This window comes from Callorhinus ursinus, unplaced genomic scaffold, assembly GCF_003265705.2.
Source record: "Callorhinus ursinus isolate GAN/ISIS: 27379988/994484 unplaced genomic scaffold, GSC_fseal_2.0 scaffold16, whole genome shotgun sequence".
Lineage (NCBI taxonomy): Eukaryota > Metazoa > Chordata > Mammalia > Carnivora > Otariidae > Callorhinus > Callorhinus ursinus.
The window spans coordinates 27,881,868-27,906,370 of NW_027397078.1; the positions used below are offsets into that span (position 1 = coordinate 27,881,868).

The 24,503-nt window shown below is 36.6% G+C and overlaps 1 protein-coding gene across 6 annotated transcripts in view; it reads left to right on the forward strand.

Annotated features, from left to right (window-relative positions):
• RPS6KA3 (ribosomal protein S6 kinase A3) overlaps positions 1-24,503 on the forward strand; it is a 114,292-nt gene that overhangs the window by 62,609 nt on the left and 27,180 nt on the right. For all 6 annotated transcript variants that reach the window (XM_025857496.2, XM_025857493.2, XM_073901985.1 and 3 more), the window contains 9 exons: positions 7,486-7,566; positions 8,361-8,440; positions 9,038-9,144; positions 13,998-14,035; positions 14,244-14,386; positions 14,556-14,626; positions 23,600-23,688; positions 23,894-23,958; positions 24,035-24,137. In XM_025857496.2, the coding sequence (XP_025713281.1) occupies positions 7,486-7,566; positions 8,361-8,440; positions 9,038-9,144; positions 13,998-14,035; positions 14,244-14,386; positions 14,556-14,626; positions 23,600-23,688; positions 23,894-23,958; positions 24,035-24,137 (777 nt within the window). The remainder of the gene's footprint in view (positions 1-7,485; positions 7,567-8,360; positions 8,441-9,037; positions 9,145-13,997; positions 14,036-14,243; positions 14,387-14,555; positions 14,627-23,599; positions 23,689-23,893; positions 23,959-24,034; positions 24,138-24,503) is intronic.

The window sequence follows — 24,503 nt, forward strand, 5'->3', positions numbered from 1 at the left end:
TTTCCTTTAAATATTTAAAATTTCATTTGAAAAGCATACACATCAGAGAATATGTGCTGTGCTATATGGCAAACCAAGTATACAGAACAATGAGAAATAATGGTTTCACAAATTTTGTTTGAAATACTCCTGAGCAACCTGGAAAAAAAATTAGTCTTCTCTTAAAACCTATGCCATAAAAAAAAAAAAATCTAACAATCTAATCAAACAGTCTAACTGAATATTACAACTTAACACATCTAGGAAACTTGTGAACAGATGTTATAAACAGATTGACACTGCAAAAATTTTAGCCTTTCACATAATGAAAAGTAGTATAAGTAAGAAATTATGAAATTATTTGCCTCAAATATTAGAAAATAATAATACAAGGAACGAGTACAGGGCTCCTGTGGGCCAAATCTAGGACAATTTGAAAATTGGCAATAATTAATGATAGTGCTAGATTACAAACCACTGAATAAAACAAAAATCCAGGGCACCTGGGTGGCTCAGTTGGTTAAGCGACTGCCTTCGGCTCAGGTCATGATCCTGGAGTCCCTGGATTGAGTCCCGCATCGGGCTCCCTGCTCGGCAGGGAGTCTGCTTCTCCCTCTGACCCTCCCCCCATCTCATGTGCTTTCTCTCATTCTCTCTCTCTCAAATAAATAAATCTTTAAAAAAAAATCCATGGATTGATCCATAAATTAAGTAATGTGGAGCAAAGGAAAGCTCTTCCTTATAGTAGAATTCCAACTAATAAATGTAAAAGGAGTAATTGAGTTAGGAGGTCCTGAAAAGTATCATTACAACCTCTACCCAAAGGATTTCAGAATAAATTTTATGAAGGGGGTTAAAATGTTTGGAAAAATGTTCCATTTTGATGATAAAGAAATACATGTAAAATAATGTTATTTCATATAATGGCAACATAAATTGGAAAGTGGTTTTGCAATACATACAGAGAGCCATTATTGCTGCTAAATTAACCTGAGAAAATAATCTCAAAGAAAGAATTCATGCACTTGAAAATTCTTACAGCAACATTAATTTATAATGTTGAGAATTTAGAAATCACACAAATATTGAAAATAGAGGAATGTTTAAAAATTATAGTATACCATTTAATAGAATATTATTTAAAAGAAATATTTCAAATATAATCCCCAAAATGAACTAATGAAAATATGTAAGTGGACAGTTATAACAAATTTGGCTACCACAAGTATGTAAAATTATATGGATATAAGCTATAAAAGAAACCCTGGAAAATGAAAATATTTGACATACTGGAATTGTAAGCTGTCAGATAACTTTAATGCATTCTTAAATTCAATTTTAATTTCTTTCAAAGTAATATGTATATAGAATCTTACAAAATAGCATTGCCTTACCAACCCTCCTCCCTATTCCAATTCTCGACCCTCAGAGACAATGACTTTCATCTCCTTAACTGCTATTTCTGTCATTTACCTCCATACTCAATACTCTTTTTTGCAATTCTTTTCATTTGGTGACATAATTTATTGACTTCCTAACATGGCAGATTAAGATTTAGTTCTTTCATACTACCACCCACACATAATTCCACCTTTCATGTCTGCCCAGTAGTGTTTTCATTATTACAGCTTGCTTTCTTTTTTTAAAAAGATTTTATTTATTTGCCAGAGAGAGAGAGTGCGCAAGCACAAGCAGGGGGAACAGCAGGCAGAGGGAGAAGCAGGCTCCCCGCTGAGCAAGGAGCCCAATGCGGGACTCGATCCCAGGACCCTGGGATCATGACCAGAGACGAAGGCAGACACTTAACCAACTGAGCCACCCGTGTGCCCACATTATTATAGCTTTATAAGAACTGTTCCTAAGTAAGCCAAATAGTATACTGGAATCCCATTACCTTCACATCTTTGCTGTATTAGATCTCATTTTCTAAATTCTGTGTCTACCTCTTTCTCAGTTAACTCCCAGTCTAGGTAGAACACATCTCCTAGTAGCTACCTCAGAAAGGGTGAATGGATGGTAAAATTTTTGTGACTTTGAATGTCTTAAAATGCCTTTATTCTACCCCTCAGTCAATTTATAATTTGGCTGAGTGTAAAATTCTAGGTGAGAAATAATTTTCCCTCAGATATTTGAAGGCATTGTTTCCATTGTCTTCCAGTTTCCTGTGTTGCAGTTATGAGGTTTATTGCAATACTGACTTCCATTCCTTTGTACGTAAGCTGCTTTTCCTCTTTGAAAGTCTAGAACCACTCTATTCTTTATCCCTGGTGTTCTCGAATTTGTACAGTGGTATTTCTTTAGTGTGAACTTTTAAAATTCACCATACCAGGTATGGGGTGGTCTCTTCCAGTCTAGAAACTCATTTCTTCAATTTTGGCAAAGTATTTTGTCTTTTCTTCCCCATTTTGTAACTCCTGCTCTTTGAATATGTTGGACTTCCTGGATCATTTCTTAATTTTTTTCCTTTGTTTTCCAGTTTTGCCTTTTTTTTCTATTTTCTAGGAAATATTACCAATTATCTTTCAAACTTTCTATTGACATTTTTGTTTCTACCATCATTTTTAATTTCCTAGATTTTCCTTGTTCTCTTTCTATTTTTAAAAACTTTTTATTATGAAAAGTGTCAAACATTTACAGAAAGAAACAAAAGAATATAGAGAAGCCCCATATACCCTCCTTGCTGCTTCACCATTTCTCAACTCATGGTCAGTTTTTTTGCATCTGTGTCTTTTCCCCTCTCTTGATACTATGAAGCATATCCTAAACATTGTATAATTTCTTCTGTAAATATTTTAGTATGTATCTCTAAAAGATAAAGATTCTTAAATAATACAACTCTATCACTATACCTAAAAAATTAATATACAGGTATCTAAATGTTTGAATTTCCATTTGTGCCTGTTGTTGTAATTCATCTCTCTTTTTGCAATTTGTTTGAATCGAGATCTATAGAAGAGCTCTATTTTGTAGTTGGTTGATTTCTCTTTAGGTCTTTTAATCCATGAACTCTGTCTCCATTTTTTTTCTTTGTAGTTTATTTGTTGAAGATACTGGTTCCTTCACGCCTGCCCCTTTTAAAGCTTCTTGTTTCATGGGTGCCGTATGGTTTTTGCTCTGTTGGGGTATTTAAATTACAAGGTTGATTGTTAGGTTTTCCCCTCCTCTTTACATTATCTCTATTTCCCTTTATTCCCTTTTTTCTGCTTATTTCGATAACTTTTTCCTCTTTAGAGCCTTTCCTCAAATGCGTGGGGATCCTTTGCTAACTTTTTCACATTTAAGAGTGAGGCAACAGGGCACCTGGGTGGCTCAGTTGGTTGAGTGTCCCAACTCTTGGTTTCGGCTCAGGTCATGATCTCAGGGTCGTGAGATCAAGCCCTGCTTTGGGCTCCATGCTCAGTGGGGAGTCCGCTTGATATTGTCCCCCCTCCCTCTGCCCTTCTCCTCTCTTTCTCTCTCAAATAAATAAATAAATCTTAAAAAAAAAAAGAGTAAGGTACCAAATAGCCAATTGGAAAGAGTTCTATGGAAAGAATTTCCTTATTTCTCATTGACTTTATTCCCTTAGGCTTAGCTTTTAGCTTTCTCTTATCTACTGTGTAAGTTACCACTTACTCATCTGCTCTTGCTTCCTCTCCTGTTCTTTGTCCTTGTGAGTTTATGCATCATTTTTCCATTATAGTGATTTCAGTGGGGCTTTGGAAGAAAGTAGAAAGTAAAACATTTATGTTTAACCAGAGGTCTCTTTCTATTTCAGAGTTCCTATTAATACAATAAATGGGGTCAAATAGAAGTCAGTAGTGTTAAGTTGAGTTTGTAGGGACTTTTGTCCTAATACAATAGTCTGTGGGCCTTAAAGTTTCTTAATATATAACACTAGAGGGGCGCCTGGGTGGCTCAGTCGTTAAGCATCTGCCTTCGGCTCAGGTCATGATCCCAGGGTCCTGGGATCAAGCCCCGCATCGGGCTCCCTGCTCGGCGGGAAGCCTGCTTCTCCCTCTCCCAATCCCCCTGCTTGTGTTCCCTCTCTCACTGTGTCTCTGTCAAATAAATAAATAAAATCTTTTAAAAAAAATACATAACCCTAGAAACATAAACAGCATTTCTTCTTGTTCACTCTTAGGTTCAAGTCAAGGAGGATTTAAAATCTAATAACTACTATATGAGAAAAATTATTTCAGAGGAATGTAGTTGCTTTGCCAGCATGAGTCATTATTAATAAATTCTATTTTAGGGTTTAGAGTTTAACCAATATAAAACATGCCTTCTTCTAAACCAGTATATCCTAATCAAAATTCCTGATTGTAGCATGATGTAGGACTTTACATGAGTAAAAGAAACCAGATTAGAATTATTACACAGTCCTGCCTCAGACAAAATGAAGGAATTCTTGAGTAAGTAAATCTCGCTACTCATTTTCAACTAAACAAGTTCTCATCAGTGTTACATGTAAGGAAACCACCTCACAGGATAATCATAATAGAAAAAAATCATCTTGTTCTAGCCTCTCATTTTATAGAGAAGAAAGCTAGAAGTCCCTGAGCAGTGTTAAGAATTTGACCAGGTAATTCATCTAGTTACTAGCAAGGCCACTGAAACCTGTAGTTCTTGACTCCCAAATAATTGTTCTTTTCATTGTGATAGAATAATAGATGAAAGATATACAGTAAATACATTGTTGGGTATTTTTGCTGCTCACTGAGCAGAGAGTTAAGTTCTAAATGATAAGCTTTGTAATCTTTGTATAATTATTGAAAGAGATAGAAATTTGGAATCCAGCTTTAAGGTAATAGAAACTGAATCCAAGATCATATGGGTAGCAGTAGAAAAAGCACAGATGTGGCCTAGACTGGAACAGAATTATCAGCAGACCTAGGTGATGAACCTTATTCATAGAAATAATAGAAGGAGCCTGTTGGATAGAACACACCAGAGTTATTGTGATAGAATAGGATAATGAAATTGATATACTTGCTGGACAAGTCATTTAAAAGACAGCTTTATAGATCTGAAAAGCAAAATGATTTCTATATCTGGTTTGCCCATTTTCAGTCACTGGCACCGAAATCTCTTAATTGGAAGTGGAAAACTGATAGAATGGGAAACATTGGATTTTTTTTATATTGTTTCTTTTTTCCAGGGGTCTTATTTCTGTGTTTTAAATATCTGGTCACTTTATACTGAAAAGAATACCAGTTCATCTTTCTCTCTGTCCCTACCCTCCCCCCACAGAAGACTCTCTTCCCTGTTCTTGCTGCTTAATCTTTGACATAACCATTCAGTCACTCTAGCCTGAAGAATGCAAGTCATTTATGATTTATCCTTATTATGCAACAGAAAAAATAATAAAATTTTAATGAACGGTCATTTTCACCTCTTAAATCCATTGAGCTACCAACACAGAATACTTATCAGAATGTATTCTATTTAGTTGGTTGTCTGTCATTCCCACCAGATTATGAGCTCCTTGAAGATTATTTTGTTTGTATCTTTTTTAAAGATTTTATTTATTTATTCATGAGAGACAGAGGGAGAGAGAGAGAGAGAGAGAGAGAAGCAGAGGGAGAAGCAGGCTCCCAAGGAGCAGGAAGCCCGATGCGGGACTCGATCCCAGGACACTGGGATCATGACCTGAGCTGAAGGCAGACGCTTAACGACTGAGCCACCCAGGCGCCCTATTTTGTTTGTATTTGTATCTCACAGTACCTGGTACGTAGAATTTGCTCAGGAAATCATTGGTTGGTAAAAGAGAGCTTTATCTACAGGATCAAACGTAAATTTATCTGCCATTACAAATTGTCAAGAATCTGGGTCTTCCCAGTTTCACCTCCCCAGTTTCCATACTGATTTGGTTCCTTTCTCTTCCTCATACATGCCTCCATGTCCTTGCTTGCGCTGGTATTCCATACCTGGACTTTTCTTCTTTAGGCCTGATCCTTCCCATCCATCTAAATTCCACTCCAAAAGTTCCTAACTCCACCTCTTCCTTCTTGCTTTCCCATGCAAGTAAAACTCATCTTTGCCTTCTCTGAATTTCTGTACTACTTATTGCTAGTTATAAGTCATTTTATCCCTTTATCATATTCATGGTGCTGTAGCTACCATTTAATTGAATATCTCCTATATACCAGGCTCTGGGATGTACAGACCTTATCTCAAATGGTCACACCGTACACAAAGGTACAGTGGTGTTATCTCTATTTTATAGATGAGGGGTAACAGAGGCTCAAAGAGTTTAAGTAGGTAACTTGCTTAAGATTACACAGATCTTTTTTTTTTAAGATTTTATTTGTTTTATTTGACAGAGAGAGACACAGCAAGAGCAGGAGCTCAAGCAGGGGGAGTGGGAGAGGGAGAAGCAGGCTTCCCGCTGAGCAGGGACCCCAATCTGAGGCTTGATCCCAGGACTCTGGGATCATGACCTGAGCCAAAGGCAGATGCCTAACAACTGAGCCACCCAGGCACCCCAGATTACACAGATCTGAATCCGATTTTTTTAACTCTATAAAGCCTTTGCTCTTTCAGCTGTACCACATTATTTCTTCTTCCTCTCCCTTTCCTCCTTCCCCCAAAATAGACCTTTTTGGGTACACCCATCCTTCACCATGTCTGTTACGCTTTACAGATGCTTAATGAATGCTTGTTGAAATGAGTTGATAGGGTTGGTAGGGGTAGTGAAACCTATTCCATTTTCTTTTGTGCGTGTTTTAATATTTCACTGGGATGCCTCATTTTTAAAAAGTTACTCTTGGGACGCCTGGGTGGCTCAGTCAGTTGAGCATCTTGCCTTCAGCTCAGGTCATGATCCCGGGGTCCTGGGATCGAGTCCCACATCGGGCTCCCTGTTCGGTGGGGAGCCTGCTTCTCCCTCTCTCACTCCCCCTGCTTGTGTTCCCTCTCTCTCTCTGACAGATAAATAAATAAAATCTTAGAAAAAAAGAGTTACTCTTTTTTGGTCATTTTTCATAACTTTGATTAAAATACTTGTAAATTTGGGGCACCTGGGTGGCTCAGTCGTTAAGTGTCTGCTTTTGGCTCAGGTCATGATCCCAGGGTCCTGGGATCGAGCCCCACATCAGGCTCCCTGCTCCCCAGGAAGCCTGCTTCTCCCTCTCCCACTCCCCCTGCTTGTGTTCCCTCTCTTGCTGTGTCTCTCTCTTTCAAATAAATAAATAAAAAATCTTTTAAAAAAATAAAATACTTGTAAATTTGATGTCAAAACCAACATCTGATTCAACATCTGATATGTTCTCTGTATTTTTTTAACCTAAAGCACAGATTTTATAAATATAAACAAAATTTGTATAATTTAGTAAAAAAATATTAATTTTGAAAATTCAAGAGTAATAGTTTTATTTGTACATATAAATAATTTTATTGGTATGTATAAAAATATGAATTCACATTTTAGCATAATTTTATTTAAAATAGGCACCAAAGCGATTTTGTTTTAAAGATTGTCTCTGAAAGCTATTGTAGTACAGCCATATGTACGATATTTTGTAGTTCGAGATCGTGTTCGGACAAAAATGGAGCGTGATATCTTGGTAGAAGTTAATCATCCTTTTATTGTCAAGTTGCATTATGGTAAGTTATGAGCCAATTGCAGCCTCATCCCTCCACCTGATCCCCCACTCCCTGAGTACATTCAGATATATTAATGTATATAAATATTTACTTGTGTGTATTTATATGTGTTTAACAGATAAAGTCATGGAAATTAAGCCATTACTTCTTAAACTTTAGAAGCCTTTATTGCATTTATACTTATGTTTCTGAGTAGTAGCCATAGGAATAGGTAATAATCATTGTTTTCATAATAATTCATAATAAATCATAATTGTTTTTTATTATGGTAATTAATAACAGTGTACCAGCATTTTATAGTCCATATGTGTTAGCCCAGCTTTTCCTAAAAACAAGACAGAACCCTAATGTCAACATCCTGAAGCTTTTATAACCTTTCTTTTTCCCCAAAGGTGTATGTACTTTTTCTCAGTGGGTAAAGTTGTGGTAATTCTTCATATGTGTAATTAAAGCTAGTGACATGGTTCTTGTATTTTGTTTCCTGGTTAAGTAACCATGTTGGGAATTTTTCTTATTGATCACATGTTTTAAAACTGCTATATTCCTGGGAGACTGTTGCCTGAAGAAAATGCAACAAATGTTCTAGTGGTTCCAGAAGAAACACTGCCTTTAACATTTCCACATGGAAACTAAGAGCAATCAGTGGTTATCTTCTCAGTAAAAATCAGTTTAGATCTATGACATGATCATTAATTTGCTTAAAAATAATATTCATTTGTGAATGAGTTGACCTAATGTAAGCCAAAAAAATAAACTCTGGTGGGTTAAACAGAAATTTTCATTTCTTCATTCAGCTTTTCAAACTGAAGGGAAGTTGTATCTTATTTTGGATTTTCTCAGGGGAGGAGATTTGTTTACACGCTTATCCAAAGAGGTATGTAATTAATCTCTATTTTTAATCTATCTATATGCATCCTGTTTTAACTAAAGCTTTGTTATATTTCAAAATTATGTTTATTGTATCTTCTGTAGTGGCACAAGAGTCTCACATTAGAGAATTAGAGCCAAAAAGAGTTCTTTTCCTGCCTTTTGAAGTTATTCTGAAAGTAGGACTTTAAATTGATAAACTCTTTGTCTTTTGTCCTGCTTCTTTTAGTTACAGTTTTTCAGAAGCAATAATATATCAAGATATCCTTAAACAATTAGTAGTGGAAATTCAGTATGCATTTAAAAGATCATTTTTCATTTTTAAGATGTTACTGTGGTAGGGCAGCAATGGCACAATCTGAATATAGATGTTACTTAACAATATGTAAAATTATTTCCCCCACAGTGCACATTTAGCATTTAGAAAGTGATTAGTTGACTGATTTGGTCATTTTTGCAAATTCCTTTCATTAGTAAATTGTGGATAAAACTACATGTGATTAGCATATTTATAACTTTTTGGATATTTAAACTCTAGGATGGCATTTTAAATAAAAACTACAGACAAAGAAAATAAGACAGAAAAATTATTATTTTATTTTAGGTGATGTTCACAGAAGAAGATGTCAAATTCTACTTGGCTGAACTTGCACTTGCTTTAGACCATCTACATAGCCTGGGAATAATCTATAGAGACTTAAAACCGGAAAAGTAAGGAATCATGCTACTAAGCTGAATACAATGTTATATAATTATTTAGGAGGTAATAAAAAATAAAATTACTTTGTAGAACTACCACAAGAATTACATTAGAGTGCCCGTGCTTCACATTTCTGCTAACACTATGTAATCTCATACTTTTAAAAATCTGCCAATCGTAATATCTGTTATTGTTACCTTGTCTTCATTTGCATTTTTTTATTTTTAATGAGGTTGAAATCCATGTTCATATGTTTATTGGCAATTTGTATTTTTGTGAATTTTCTGTTCATGGCCTTCATTTATCTTGGAATATTTTTTTCCCATTGTTTTGTAAGAGACCTTTAGAAATTAAGAATTTAACCATTTGACATATTTGCAAATAGCTTTTTTAGTTTGTCTTTTAATTTTAACTTATTCTGGGGCACCTGGGTGGCTCAGTCGGTTAAGCGACTGCCTTCAGCTCGGATCATGATCCTGGAGTCCCAGGATCGAGTCCTGCATTGGGCTCCCTGCTCAGCAGGGAGTCTGCTTCTCCCTCTGACCCCCCTCTCATGTGCTCTTTCTCTCACTCTCTCTCATTCTCACTCTCTCTCAAATAAATAAATAAATAAATAAAATCTTTTTAAAAAATTTTTAACTTATTCTATTTTTACCTACACAAATATTTTTTTCGCAGTCAGATATACCAATATTTTGTGATCTCTTCCATGACTTTTATTCTTAAAAGACTTTTTCAATCCCATAATCAGATACTTTTCTTCTTATTTTATGGTTTCTTTTTTTACTTTTAACTCCATCTGGAAATTTTTTGATACGAAGGATGGCATAGAGCTAATGCTTTCCTTCAAATACCATTTATTGAATTTTTTTTTTTTTTTTAGAGAGGGGGAGAGAGAGAGAGCATGCATAAGTAGGGGCAGAGGGAGAGGGAGAGAGAATCTTAAGCAGGCTCCACATCCAGCATGGAGCCTGATGTGGGACTCAGTCTCGCAACCCTGAGGTCATGACATGAGCCCCTGAAAATTTTCTTCTCCACATCATCTCAAATTTTTAGTGTGCGTTGAGCAAATTTTCCATTGTTTTTGTAGTAGCAAGTATCAAGAAGCTAATATTTGAGGCTCCTGGGCAGCTTAGTTGGTTAAGTGTTCAACTCTTGATTTCGGCTCAGGTCATGATCTCAAGGTTGTGACATGGAGCCCTTTATCAGGCTCTGTGCTGGGCATGGAGCCTGCTTAAGATTTTCTCTTTCCTTCTCCTCTGCCCTTCCCCCCACTCATGCTCACATGCTGTCTCTCTGTCTCTCTCAAATAAATAAATAAATCTTTTAAAAAAAGAATTTGGGTATTACTTACATTAAAATGTTACAGGGTGCCTGGGTGGCTCAGTTGGTTGAGCGACTGCCTTCGGCTCAGGTCATGATCCTGGAGTCCCGGGATCGAGTCCCACATCGGGCTCCCTGCTCAGCAGGGAGTCTGCTTCTCCCTCTGACCCTCCCCCCTCTCATGTGCTCTCTCTCTCTCTCTCATTCTCGCTCTCTCAAATAAATAAATAAAATCTTAAAAAAAATAAAAAATAAAATAAAATGTTACATATGGGGCGCCTGGGTGGCTCATTCGGTTAAGCGTCAGCCTTTGGCTCGGGTCATGTTCCCAGGGTCCTGGGATCAAGCCCTGCATAGGGCTCTCCCTGCTCAGTGGGGAACCTACTTCTCCCTCTCCCTCTCCCTCTGCCTGCGTTCCCCTTGCTTGTGCTGGCACTCTCTCTCTGTCAAATAAATAAAATCTTAAAAAATAATAAAAAAATAAAATGTTACATGCAAAATTTAAATTATATATTACAACAGGAAACAGGAAATGATCCTTTGGAATCCTTATTACATGATCATTTAGAAATTATACTTTCACATTTTACTTTTGTTTTTCATACATTTTGGTTTTGGATAAGTTTCATACGGCTCCGTTGTTATTCCCCAGATAATTATTAAGTTTTTCTCATCATTTTCCTGATTTCTAACTGTCAAGACACAAAATATATTCCTGATGAGAATATTCAAGCATATAGTCCTTAGAAGAAAAAAATTACTATAAACATAAGCTTAAACATTCATAATAAAAATCTGTGTTAGTGTTTTATGTCATTTAGTTGAATGTATTTATTGTAAACCTTTGGATTAGCATTGGTCATAAAAGTATGTATACAGCATGGACCCTTCTTAAGAGTCAAATAAGATCAAATGTAAGTAAGAAGTGAGATTTTTCACAAAGATGCCTAGATGACGCTATTAATTGAAATAACATTTAGTTTGGGCGCCTGGGTGGCTCATTTGGTTAAGCAACTGTCTTCGGCTCAGGTCATGATCCTGGAGTCCCAGGATCGAGTCCCACATTGGGCTCCCTGCTCAGCAGGGAGTCTGCTTCTCCCTCTGACCCTCCTCCCTCTCGTGCTCTCTATCTCTCATTCTCTCTCTCTCAAATAAATAAATAAAATCTTTTAAAAAAATAACATTTAGCTCTTAAATAATTCAAGTATATACTATCATATAGAACTTGGAAGAAATTTCAATTTTTAGACCAGTTGTTTTATGCACTGTAAGGGGTTTTCCACATTCTTTTGAACCAGAACTCTGTTATAATAAATATGGCTGAAAATGATTATTAGTAGTTGAAAGGGAACTTTGCCTATTGAAAGTAATACAGTTGGCTTTTTCTTTCAGAGATAAAGGATGGGCATGATTATCTTAAGTCCATTTGCTATAGAAGGCATAAGTAATGTTCTTTTAGCTATGTTCTCTTTTTCCCTCAGAATTACAAAGAGTAATTTGAAGTTTTAGAATTGTCTTTTCATGTATTTATTAGACAAAAGGGAGGATGATTTCCACCATACCTAATAATTCCCTTTATATTCTGTAAATGGTTGGTCTGCTTTGTAATCAAGCTTAATTAAGATTTGTATTTTTTTCATAAGTCCCTTATGAAGAAGACATGAAAAATAAGTCCCTACTGAATTATCCTCAGTGGTAAACTTTATTGTAATCCTATTTGAATTGATGTAGAAAGGTTGGTAGTATTTCTGACATAGTAAAATTTTATTGTAGCAAAATTTGGCTTTCACATTTTTTTTAGTTAGAATTAAAAGTAAGGAAATGCCTATGTTATGGAATGGCTTTGAATATAAGTGAAACAGTTTATTATTTGGCCTTTCAAGTCAGTATACTAAAATACCTATCCAGAAATAGAATTATTGGCCTACAGCCTAGTACTTACCCCTTCCTATAACTTGTTAATTAATGACATTATTCTCCACTCAAGTATCTCCTAAAGCCAGAAACCTGAGTATCTTCTCCATTTGTTCTTTATCATGATCCATATCTAAGAGTTCGGGTTTCCCCTCTAAACTGTTTTATGAAAATGTAGATCTGATGATCTCTACCTTTCATGCATATAAACTTTTTATGATCTTCAGTGCCCTTGAGAAGAAGCCCAAACTATTTGGAATGCCTTATTGGCTTTTTGTAGACTGGCCCCATGCATTCAACATACGTTTCTTATTTGTCTCTACTCTGCCAGGCACTAAGCTACAAGATGAATAAGGTCAAACCTAGAAGCTCAGAGTTTACTGAGAAAGAGAGAAAACATTGGAGAATGTATACAGTGAAGAGATGGGTCAGTGAAAAACAAGGAGTATAAGGAAGTTGTGTTAAGAAGAGGATTGGAGGGGGGCGCCTGGGTGGCTCAGATGGTTAAGCGTCTGTCTTCGGCTCAGGTCATGATCCCAGGGTCCTGGGATCGAGCCCCACATCGGGCTCCTGGCTCAGCGAGGAACCTGCTTCTCCCTCTCCCTCTGCCTCTCTCCCTGCTCATTCTCTCTCTCTCTCTCTCTCTCTCTCTCTCTCTGTATCTCTGTGTCTCAAGTGAATAAAAAAAAAAATCTTTAAAAAGAAGAGGATTGGAGGGCGCCTGGGTGGCTCAGTTGGTTAAGCGACTGCCTTCGGCTCAGGTCATGATCCTGGAGTCCTGGGATCGAGTCCCGCATCGGGCTCCCTGCTCAGCAGGGAGTCTGCTTCTCCCTCTGACCCTACCCTCTCTTGTGCTCTCTCTCTCACTCTCTCTGTCTCAAATAAATAAATAAAATCTTAAAAAAAAAAAAAAAGAAGAGGATTGGATAGGGGGCGCCTGTGTGGCTCAGTTGGTTAAGTGTCCGACTATTGATTTCAGCTCAGGTCATGATCTCAGGGTTGTGAGATCAAGCCCCGTGTCCAGCATTGAGCCTACTTAAGATTCTCTCTCCCTTTCCCTCTCCCTGTCCCCTGCTCTAAAAAAAAAAAAGAAAAAGAGGATTGGATGGAGAAACTAGGAAAGAATGATTGAGTCAGATGCCAAAAAAAATGACCAAGAAAATGACAACTTTTATGCAATTGACTTAAATATGTGGACCCTCTGTCTATTGTGTAAGCACTAGGGATTTTAGTTAGGCCAACTCTGGAGAAAGGCATTGGAAAGAGCAACTAGAAATTAGAGTATAGGTTTTGGTTCTTTTCCTAATAGTTTTCAGGTGCCCTTAATACACGTTTATAAGCCTTTGCCTTCGGGTTTTGTTATGTATGTGTGTCCAAAACATTTTTCTCCTTTTTTACCTTTCCCTTATTCACAGTCTAAAACAATATTTTAAGGCTTTGCCTTTGGGTTTTGTTATATGTGTGTGTCCAAAACATTTTTCTCCTTTTTTACCTTTCCCCTATTCACAGTCTAAAACAATATTTTAGAACAAATGTGGTGATCTGGTGCTTAACACCATAGTTTCAGTTCCAGGTTCTATAAATATCTAGTGGTTTGAAAAGATTTTCTGACTTTGTTTTCTTTCAGCATACTTCTTGATGAAGAAGGTCACATCAAGTTAACAGGTAAAAAATCCTCATTTTATTAAAATATTCTCTTCTACTCTATATAATTTCTTTTAAGGTTTATTGTACAAATATTGAGTAACACATTGCCTTGAAAACTAGGATTAGAATTTTTTAATAATAAATGTCAATATTAGAACTCAAAGCTTAAACTTTAAATGTGGAAATTATTGTAGGATATTTATGAATTTTATATTTATTTTGGCAGATTTTGGCCTAAGTAAAGAGTCTATTGACCATGAAAAGAAGGCATATTCTTTCTGTGGAACTGTGGAATACATGGCTCCCGAAGTAGTTAATCGTCGAGGTCATACTCAGAGTGCAGACTGGTGGTCTTTTGGTGTGTTAATGGTAAGGATTGGGGTGTTTTTTGAGTTCAGTAATATGGTAGAACTATAAATCACTTGTTATTATATAGCAATTTTACAAGATTTGAATTAAGATGATGCTTTTTTACTTTCTGGCCTTGAGATTTTGTACTTATTGACTAATACCTCTGATGATACTGCCTTTTTTGTAGTTTGAAATGCTTACTGGTACACTACCTTTCCAAGGAAAAGATCGAAAAGAAACAATGACTATGATTCTTAAGTAAGTACTCCCTAATGGATATGTTTTGATGAGATTTAAAAATAAATGATTCAAACTAAAATATGAAATTTTATTCATCGATATTATGATGTTAATATTAATGTGTTTCAAATATGAACAAGCCCCGTAGATTTAGAGTACTCATGTTATTTTTTTTTCTGGCCACACAAATGTTGGAGCCTTTGGCCTTTATTCATGCCCCCCACCAAGTACAGCCAGAGACAAGGCCCCTGCCCCAAGCAGAAACACCCAGGGGTCCAGGGCTCTGGGTTACATCTCTAAAGGAGTACTCATATAATCCTCATGTTAATGTTAAAATATTGAAAGCTTCACCTTTGAGATTTGGAATATGACAGGGACATCCATTATTCCACTTCCATTCACATTGTCCTGGAGATACTAGCAAGTACAGTAAGGCCAGAAAAAGAAGGTTTAAGGTTTAAAAAGAAAGAAGTAAAATTGTCATTATTATATAACAAGATCGTGTCCATAGAAAATCTAAATCTTCATATACATTCTTGGAATTAATAAGAGTTTAGCAAAGTTGTTGGATCAAAGGTCAATAAATAAAATCTATTTCATATCTATATACTAACAACAGAAAATGGAATTTTTTAAAAAGATAGTCTTTACAATAGTATAAAAAACTCAAATAACTATGGATAAATCTAGCAAAAGTTATGCAAAAACTCTATGCAGAAAACTAGGAAATTTTATTTAAAGAAAATTTAAAAGGCCAAAATAACTTGGAAGGTTGTACCACATTCACATTATGACACAGTATTGTAAAGATGTGGGTTTGTATAGATGAGCATTTTCCAATAGAAATGTGATGTGAGCACATACTTAATTTTAAATTTTTTAGTAGCAACATTTAAAAAGTAAAAAAAATATTAATTGTAATATATTTTATTTAACTCAGTATATACAAGATATTATCATTTCAACATATAATCAACATTAGAAAATGATTCATGAGATATGATACATTTTTTTCATACTTATTTGAACCTCAGTGTGCATTTTATATTTTTTCCAGGGTGCATTTTACACTTACAATTTGGGCTAACCGTATATCAAGTGCTTGGTGGCTGTTTGTTGCTAGTAGCTACCATATTGGACAGCATAACTATAGCCTTAATGCAGATGGAATTTAAATTTTAAGAAGTTTTTTGTATGAAACTTGATAAACTGATTCTAATATAATATATAGTACAAAGGACCAAGAATAGCTAAAATGCTCCCAAAGAAATCAAGATAGGAAGAATTGCTTTACCAAGTATCCAGTCTTACTCTAAATTTAATTAAGACAAAATGTCATTGAAAGAAGTATAGAAAATATACTTGTACAATAGAATAGAGAGCCAGGTAACAGAACTATATATATATATAGACATTTGATTTATGACCATTGGAAATTGCAGAACAGTAGGGAAGTAACAGCCTTTTTAAACAAATCATGCTAGAAAAATCATATATAAAAAGATAAAACAATCCCTACCTCATGCCACACACAAAAATCATTTCCAAGTATATTGCAGATATACATATAGTTTAGTATATGTGCTGCCAAAGTAAGCATACAAATATATATATATTTACATATATATGTAAATAGGCAAAAATAGGTAAAATATATGTAAAAAGGCAAAAAAAAAAAAAAGCTATAAGAGTATAGGAGGTTGGGCGCCTGGGTGGCTCAGTCGTTAAGCGTCTGCCTTCGGCTCAGGTCATGATCCCAGAGTCCTGGGATCAAGTCCCGCATCAGGCTCCCTGTTCAGCAGGGAGCCTGCTTCTCCCTCTGCCTGTCTCTCTCTGTCTCTTCTGAATAAATAAATAAAATCTTAAAAAAAAAAAGTATAGGAGGTTATTTTCATGATCTTTGGGTAGAAAAATAGTCTTCAGACACAAAAAGCACTAGCCATAAAAGAAAATACTGATCAATTATTATTACATAAAACTGATTAACTCCTCATCAAAAGATTCCATTGAGAGAGTAGAAGAAAACATTTGAGACACGTAACCAGCAAAGGGCTTGTATCCAGAATATATCAAGAACTCCAGTCAATCAATAAGAAGAAGACAGCTCAATAGAAACATGGGTAAGAGATGCAGGGACTTCACAAAAGAGGATATTTAATGGCCAATAAATAGTTGCTCACCCTCGCTAGTCAGAAAATACAATGAGTTACAACTGCATACCCACCAGAATGGCAACCAGTAAAAAGACTGACAATATAAAGTGCTGATAGGATGTGGAGCAGTGGCAACTTTTATCCATAGCTGGAAGGAATATAAATACTCTTATAACCACTTTGGAAAGCAGTTTTTGACATTATCTTCTAAAGCCAAATATATGTATACCCTCATCCAATAATCCCATTCGTAGGCATGCACTCAGTTTACATGCATGAAGGCACTTACACATCAAGAAACTAGAACAAAGATGTTCATAGCAGCATTATTTGTAATAGCCAAAAAGTGGAAAATGGATTACTAGCAGTAGATTCATAAATTATGTTATTCATACATGAGATACAGCAGGGGTTGACAAACGATCTGTAAATATTTTAGGCTTTGCAAGCCAATACACACTGTGTCTGTCACATATTCTTATTGTTTATTGTTTGTTTCCAACGCTTTAAAAATGTAAAAACCTGGGCGCCTGGGTGGCTCAGTCAGTTAAACCTCCAACTCTCGATTTCAGCTCAGGTCATGCTCTCAGGGTCATGGGATCAAGCCCATGTTGGACTCCGCCCTCAGCACAGAGTCTGCTTGTCCCTCCCTTTGTTCTTCTCTGCCACTTGCACTCACTCTCTCTCTCAAATAAAATACTTAAAAAAATGTAAAAACCATTCTTAGCTCGAAAGCCATACAAAAAGAGACTGAGGCCTTTGGCCCAGGGGTACAGTGTGCCATACAGCAAAGACAATGAACAAACCACAGTTACATGCAGGTACTTGGGTAAATCACGTAAGAATGCTGAGCAGACAGATACAAAAGAATAAATAACTATATGATTCTATTTATAAAGTTTTTTTGTTTTTTCTTTCCAAAGATTTTACTTATTTTACTTAAGAGAGAGTGAGAGAGAGCATGAGCCGGGGGCAAGGAGAGGGAGAAGCAGGCTCCCTGCAGAGCTGGGAGCCCGATGCAGGGCTCTGTGCGGGGCTCGATCCCAGGGACCCAGGATCATGACCTGAGCCGAAGGCGGATGCTTAACCAACTGAGCCACCCAGGCGCCCCTCTATTTATAAAGTTTTAAAGCAGACAAACTAAAGCACAGTTTTTAAGGTCCGTATTTAGATGGCAACAGCCAAGGCAAAATAAGAAAAGTGGTTATGTTGAATGAGGGGTTACAGTGTTACATTTCTTGGCCACATGACTGTTCACTTTGTGGTAAGTCAGTGAACTGTATACTTTGGTGATGTTGGGGTTGTGCAGGGTTGGTTTGTTTTGCACTTTATGTTATTCTCCACAATAAAAAAGGTAAAAAAATATTTGCTATATAAATTAATGTCCCTAAACCTTCATTACTCCATCGATCCTGGCCCCTTCCTTTCAGCTAACAAATACACTCTAGTGTCGGGGGGGGCGGGAAACAACCCTTTCTTTGACCTGGCTTCCTTTCAACTTTCTGCCCATCTTTCTGCATCCTTTCATCACAAAGCCTCTTTAAAGAATAGTCTGTGCTTTCTGTTACCATTTCTTGGCTGCTTTTATTCCACAGCCTGTTGATCGTTCATTCCCACCACTCCTGAAACTCCCCTTATTATGGTCAGCAGTGATCTGGTTGCCTAAACCAGTGACAGGTTGTTAGAAAGGTGACTCTCCGCACCATTTGTTCACACAATTCATTCAACAGATGATTGAGGGTCTTCCTACATTTATGTAGGATGCAGTGTGAACAAGATGGACAGGATCTTCTCTGGTCTCACAGAGCTTGCATTCTAGTTGGGGAGACAAGGAATTAACATTTAAACAAATGAATATAGGGCGCCTGGGTGGCTCAGTTGGTTGGGCAACTGCCTTCGGCTCAGGTCATGATCCTGGAGTCCCGGGATCGAGTCTCACATCGGGCTCCCTGCTCAGCGGGGGGTCTGCTTCTCCCTCTGACCCTCTCATGCTCGCTCGCTCTCATTCTCTCTCTCTCAAATAAATAAAAAAATCAAAAAAAGTATATAATAATTTCAGGTAGTAATAGGAGCAATGGGCATAATAAACCAGATTATTCTTGAAGTGTGGGGGAAGGGGCAGGGGCAGAAGCCATTTTAGAGGAGACAGTTAAGAAAGGTGTTTCTGGGAGTATTTGACTCTGTTGGCCACTTTCTCTCCATTTAGATCTTCCTCCTCGCATCTGCTTCTCCTGCTTCCCTAACAGTTCCTCTTTTGATCTCCTGCTTAACCATTCCTTCTCTGCCTGCTTTTCTCTGTTTAATTATGAAAAATTTCTAATGTAATTCACAAAAATAGAATACAATGAACACATATATCAGTCATTCAGATTCAACAGACATCAAGATTTTGCCACATTTGCTTCATCTCTTTCTTCACTGAAATATTTTAAGCATTCCAGACATGCCATTTCTCACCTACTACAGTTTGCATCGCTAGAAAATACGGATGTTTTCTTACATAACCACACCTAACAAGACACTGCTAAGGTATCCACTAACACCAATTCTTAACCAGACTTTTCAGATTTTCTCCAGAACTGTGTCTTTATAGTCCCAAATCACATCTGAACATTTCATTTGGTTGTATTTCTCAAGCTTCTGTTTTTCCAAAACACTCTACCTTGTTTTTCCCTACCATTTACTTGTAGAAGAAACCAAGATAGTTTTATGGAATTCCACTTTCAGAATTTATCTTGTCAAAAAGACAACCTCTCAGTATATGAAACAAAAAGCATAAAGCCGATCCTATTGCTTACTATAGTAAGGAAGAGTGATGCTGATCTAATAGTGTCTAAGCAGCATAGACCACTGTTCTTAACATAGGTTTGGGGGGAGGGGTGGAGTTCAAGAATTGGCAGATTTTCAGGGCCATAAGTGGGTTGACATCATCTCTAATAAGAGTGGTTACTTGGGTGGGACTGTTGTTGATCACTTGGCACTCAGGTGTGGTTGTTGGAGTCAGTCCACTCTTGTTTGGCTGATTTTCACAGATGAAGAGCAGTTACTGATTGGTTGGTTTGGAAAAAAACAAAAACAAACTGTTTACCTAGGCAAGTTGTTTTTGATCAATTGAATGAGTTTAAAGCCAGTTCTTGTGGCTCTCTTGTTAACATGGTTACACAATTAGTCTTTTCCTAGGAGTGTTGAAATTGTTTTATTCTCCTTGTAATATTGTTTAACTTGTTCCTTTATCGCATTTCTGGTTAAGCTTTTTTGGGCAAGATTATTTCATAGCTCATGATGCACCCTGTTGCATCACATCAGAAGGCTTAGAACACCTGGTTGTCCCACTTTAAGTGATGAGTTCTATAGTTACAGCTGATCCCTCTATTAGGAAGTTCCCTGGCAGGCTTTCATCTAGTGGTTTCAACCATTGGTAATCATTACTTGAAACAGTTATTTTATTAGGGATTCAAAAATTGTGATTTTCTATTACTTTTATTCCTTCTTTATTTATTAGCTGGTATTTTCCAAAACACTGAACTTTCTTTAATCAACTAGGGCTCTTTAGTTACCTTGAAATAAGGCTCAAACAAGAAAGGCAGAATAAATATTTGATTCTTAATTATTTCCAATTGCCAGAGCCCTGATTACCTCCAGTGGGGATGGTGTCCAGTGAGTTGGGTTTTATGTTAGTTTTTTCTTTTTCTTATTTTATTATAATGAATCTATGGGATTTAATAATCAGTGTGATTCAGCATTTACAAACAGTTGCATTCATTATTTTTAATGCTCAAATTGTTCTTTTTCTGACCACTCTTTAAATGTTCTTGTACCCCAGGGTTTCATCTCTGATATGCTTTTCTTCCCTTCTGTGCTCATTTTCCTGGCTGACTTCAGTCTTTCCTATAACTACTGTCAGCATTTTAATTACTCTCAAATTACTCTTTCTTTCTTTAACTTAACCAGGCATCAGATCTATATTTGCATTTACTCACCTGCATGGCTCTCTGAAAACGTGATATGTATGACTTTAACATTTTTAAACTAAATTTATCTTTTTGCTGTTCTTTTTTCTTGTTGTATTTTCAATTAGCCTCATTTCTAAGCACCCTATTTCCCAAGCCAGAAACCTAAAAATCATTCTTGATTTCTTCCCCTCTCTTGCACATGCAGGTATTGACCAAATTTGCTCTCAGAAATATTTCACTGTCCCAGGCTTTCCTTTACATTGCACTGCTTATAGTTCTTAGACCATGGTAGTTTCCTACCTACACTACTGAGTCAAGCTCCTAAGTAGAATGCCTACAACTACCACCACTTCCCACTCCAGATCAATCTATACTACCTCTGGAGTTAACCTTGTTGAAAATAAATTTGGTCATGTTAGTCCACTGTTTAAAGACCTCTGCTATATCCTTATTACCTAATATGGCTGTATTTTCCCAGATTTGTTCAACAGAACCCTAATTCTACAAGATGTGAATAGGTATTCTCTGAAAAAGAGGTACTGGAAGCAAATGTTTAGAAAAATACTGATTACTTTAGATTTCTCAGCCTTTTATATGCAGTGTATTTTATTCTGTGTCTCCCAACAGGGGGTATAATAGATACATTCCACAAATTTATTAGATCATGAAGTATTTTGTTGTTGTTGCTGAGTGTGTAGAGAATTTAAAGTTATTTAGTAAAATGTTGGGGGAACACTGGCCAAGTGAATAAATTCTCAACCTTTAAACTGCATTTAAGGCCTTTCAGTCTCTCATGTTAAATTAGATGATCCCCTGCTGTTCCCTTAGCAGTCTTTCCATATGTCCTTCTGAATTTGCCTCTTCACATACTAGGGTTATCCTCGGGTTATCCATCTCTGTCTTCCCCACTAACTGTGGGGGGCTATCTTTATCTCTATATCCTCAGCACTGAGTATCTGGCACGTAGTAGCTCAGTAACAACTCACTGAATAATAAATGGATCTATTTCTGAAGTAGAAATTTCTCCGCTAGCCATTTCTCCAGCTCTGTTATTATTTTCATACTTAGAGGATCATTAGTTTCCTTAGTTTATAAGTTAGAAAAAAAAGAATAAAATTATATATTAGAGCTGAAACTGACCTTCAAGCTCATTCAAGCTGGTGGGTTTCAGACTGTGTGCTGTAGACTCTTAGATGTTCCACAGACCCTTTTCCCACCAGCTCCTCTTCCTTGTAGGACTATTAAAGGGAATGGGAGGAAAACATAGGCATATGTAGCACATGTTCTTTTAGCAGTTTTAAATAGTGGATTTCTTTTTTTTTTATATTTTATTTATTTATTTGACAGAGAGAGACACAGTGAGGGAGGGAACACAAGCAGGGGGAGTGGGAGAGGGAGAAGCAGGCTTCCCACTGAGCAGGGAGCCCGATGTGGGACCCCATCCCAGGACTCTGGGATCATGACCCGAGCCAAAGGCAGACGCTTAACGACTGAGCTACCCAGGTGCCCTAAATAGTGGATTTCTTAAATTTCTTTTGAAAAAAGGTTCCAAGGCTACAGTTTGGGAGCCATTGATCTGACGGTTAGTCCCCTTGCTTATAAAGAACTGGTAACAGACCAAAGGGAATTGTCTTTTCCCAAGGTCACAAAGTTCTTAGTAACAGTGCCAGAACTAAAACTCAGATGATCTTACTCTCACAATAGTGCTTGTTGCAAAATTTATAAAAACGGAAAAGTTTGTTAGAAGATTATGGACTAGGGGTGCCTGGGTGGCTCAGTCGGTTAAGTGTCTGTCTTCGGCTCAGGTACTGATCCTGGGGTCCTGGGATCGAGCCCCACATCGGGCTCTCTGCTCAGCAGGTAGTCTGCTTCTCCCTATCCCTCTACCCCTCTCCCTGCTTATAGTCTGTCACTCTCTCTCTCTGTGTCAAATAAATAAATAGAATCTTTAAAAAAAATTATGGACTGGGCACCTGGGTGGCTCAGTTGGTTAAGCAACTGCCTTTGGCTCAGGTCATGATCCCAGAGTCCTGGGATCGAGCCCCGCATCAGGCTCCCTGCTCAGCCAGAAGCCTGCTTCTCCCTCTCCCACTCCCCCTGCTTGTGTTCCCTCTCACGCTGTCTCTCTCTCTCTTTCTCTGTCAATTAAATAAATAAAATCTTAAAAAAAAAAATTATGGACTAAAATTCTATTAAGTGTTCACACAAAAAAACTATACACAAATGCTCATAGCATCTTTATTTGTAGTAACCCAAAATTGGACACAATCCAGATGCCCTTCAACAGGTAAGTAGATAAACCGTGGTACATCCACACCATGGAATACTAATCAACAACTTGGATGAATCTCAAGGGAATTTATGCTGAGTAAAAAAAGATTGTGCACTTTATGATTATACTTACATAACATTCTTAAAATGACAGAATTATAGAAATGTAGAATAGATTTGTGATTGCCAGAGGTTAGGAATTGGAGAGGGAAGGAGGCAGGTGTGGTTATAAAGGGACAACGTGAGGTATGCTGGTGGTAATGAACTGTTCAGTATCTTAACTGTGGTGGTGGATACAGAAACCTATACATATGGTAAAATGGCATAGATCTAAATTTAAACACACAATGAGTGCAGTTAAAACTGGAGACATCTGAAGGAGATCAGTGGATTGTATCAATGTCAATATTCTGGTTGTGATAGTGTACTATAGTTTTTTAAGATATGACCATTGGGGAAAACTGGGTAAAAGGTACACAGGATCTATCTGAATTATTTCTTACAACTTAGTATAAATCCACAATTATCTCAAAATAAAAAAAGATTAAATTTTTTAAAATAAAATACAAATACGTCCAAAAAATAAAATGTTATTATGTGGATTTATTATTTAGAGCCAAACTTGGGATGCCACAGTTTTTGAGTCCTGAAGCCCAGAGTCTTTTACGAATGCTTTTCAAACGAAATCCTGCAAACAGATTAGGTAAAATTTATAATTAATTTGTTTCTTTTGTGTGTTTGTTGGTCTTCGGGATTTTTTGATGGGGGGAGGTGGATATTTGTTTTTGTTGTGGAATTATGACATAGTAGGACAAACATTAAAAGCAAAGACTAAATAAATTATATATTCCTCCTTGAAATAAAATTGCCCTTTAATCAAAAATTTTAAACCGTTTGATTTTTGATAGGTGCAGGACCAGATGGAGTTGAGGAAATTAAAAGACATTCATTTTTCTCGACAATAGACTGGAATGTGAGTATAAAATAAAAATTTGTTTGAATTTTTTTTATAATTAATGCATGTCTAAGTCTCTCTTTTTCCCCACCAGAAACTGTACAGAAGAGAAATTCATCCACCTTTTAAACCTGCAACTGGCAGGCCTGAAGATACATTCTATTTTGATCCTGAGTTTACTGCAAAAACTCCCAAAGGTAAGGAGAAAATGTGAAAACCTAAATGTAACGTATATATGTATGACTCTTAATGCTATCCTCATATCTCCCCATCATACCATATCCCTGCTGCAATAACTAGATAATTAATAAATCCTTTATAGCATTTTATAGCAGTTAAGATCCTTGTTAAATCTTTTAGCAAATTAGGTTGTGCCTTAAACTTTGATACTATTTATGTGAAAAAATTCTTTGGTTGTGCATTTATTTACCTGTAGCTGTTTTTACATGAAATACTCTTCAGTATAGATAGTACTCTTTAAAACTCTGATATTAGTAGTATTCTGGAAGTACTTGTCAAGTTCAAATCCAAAACATAAACTTTGTATGAGGTATGATAATTTC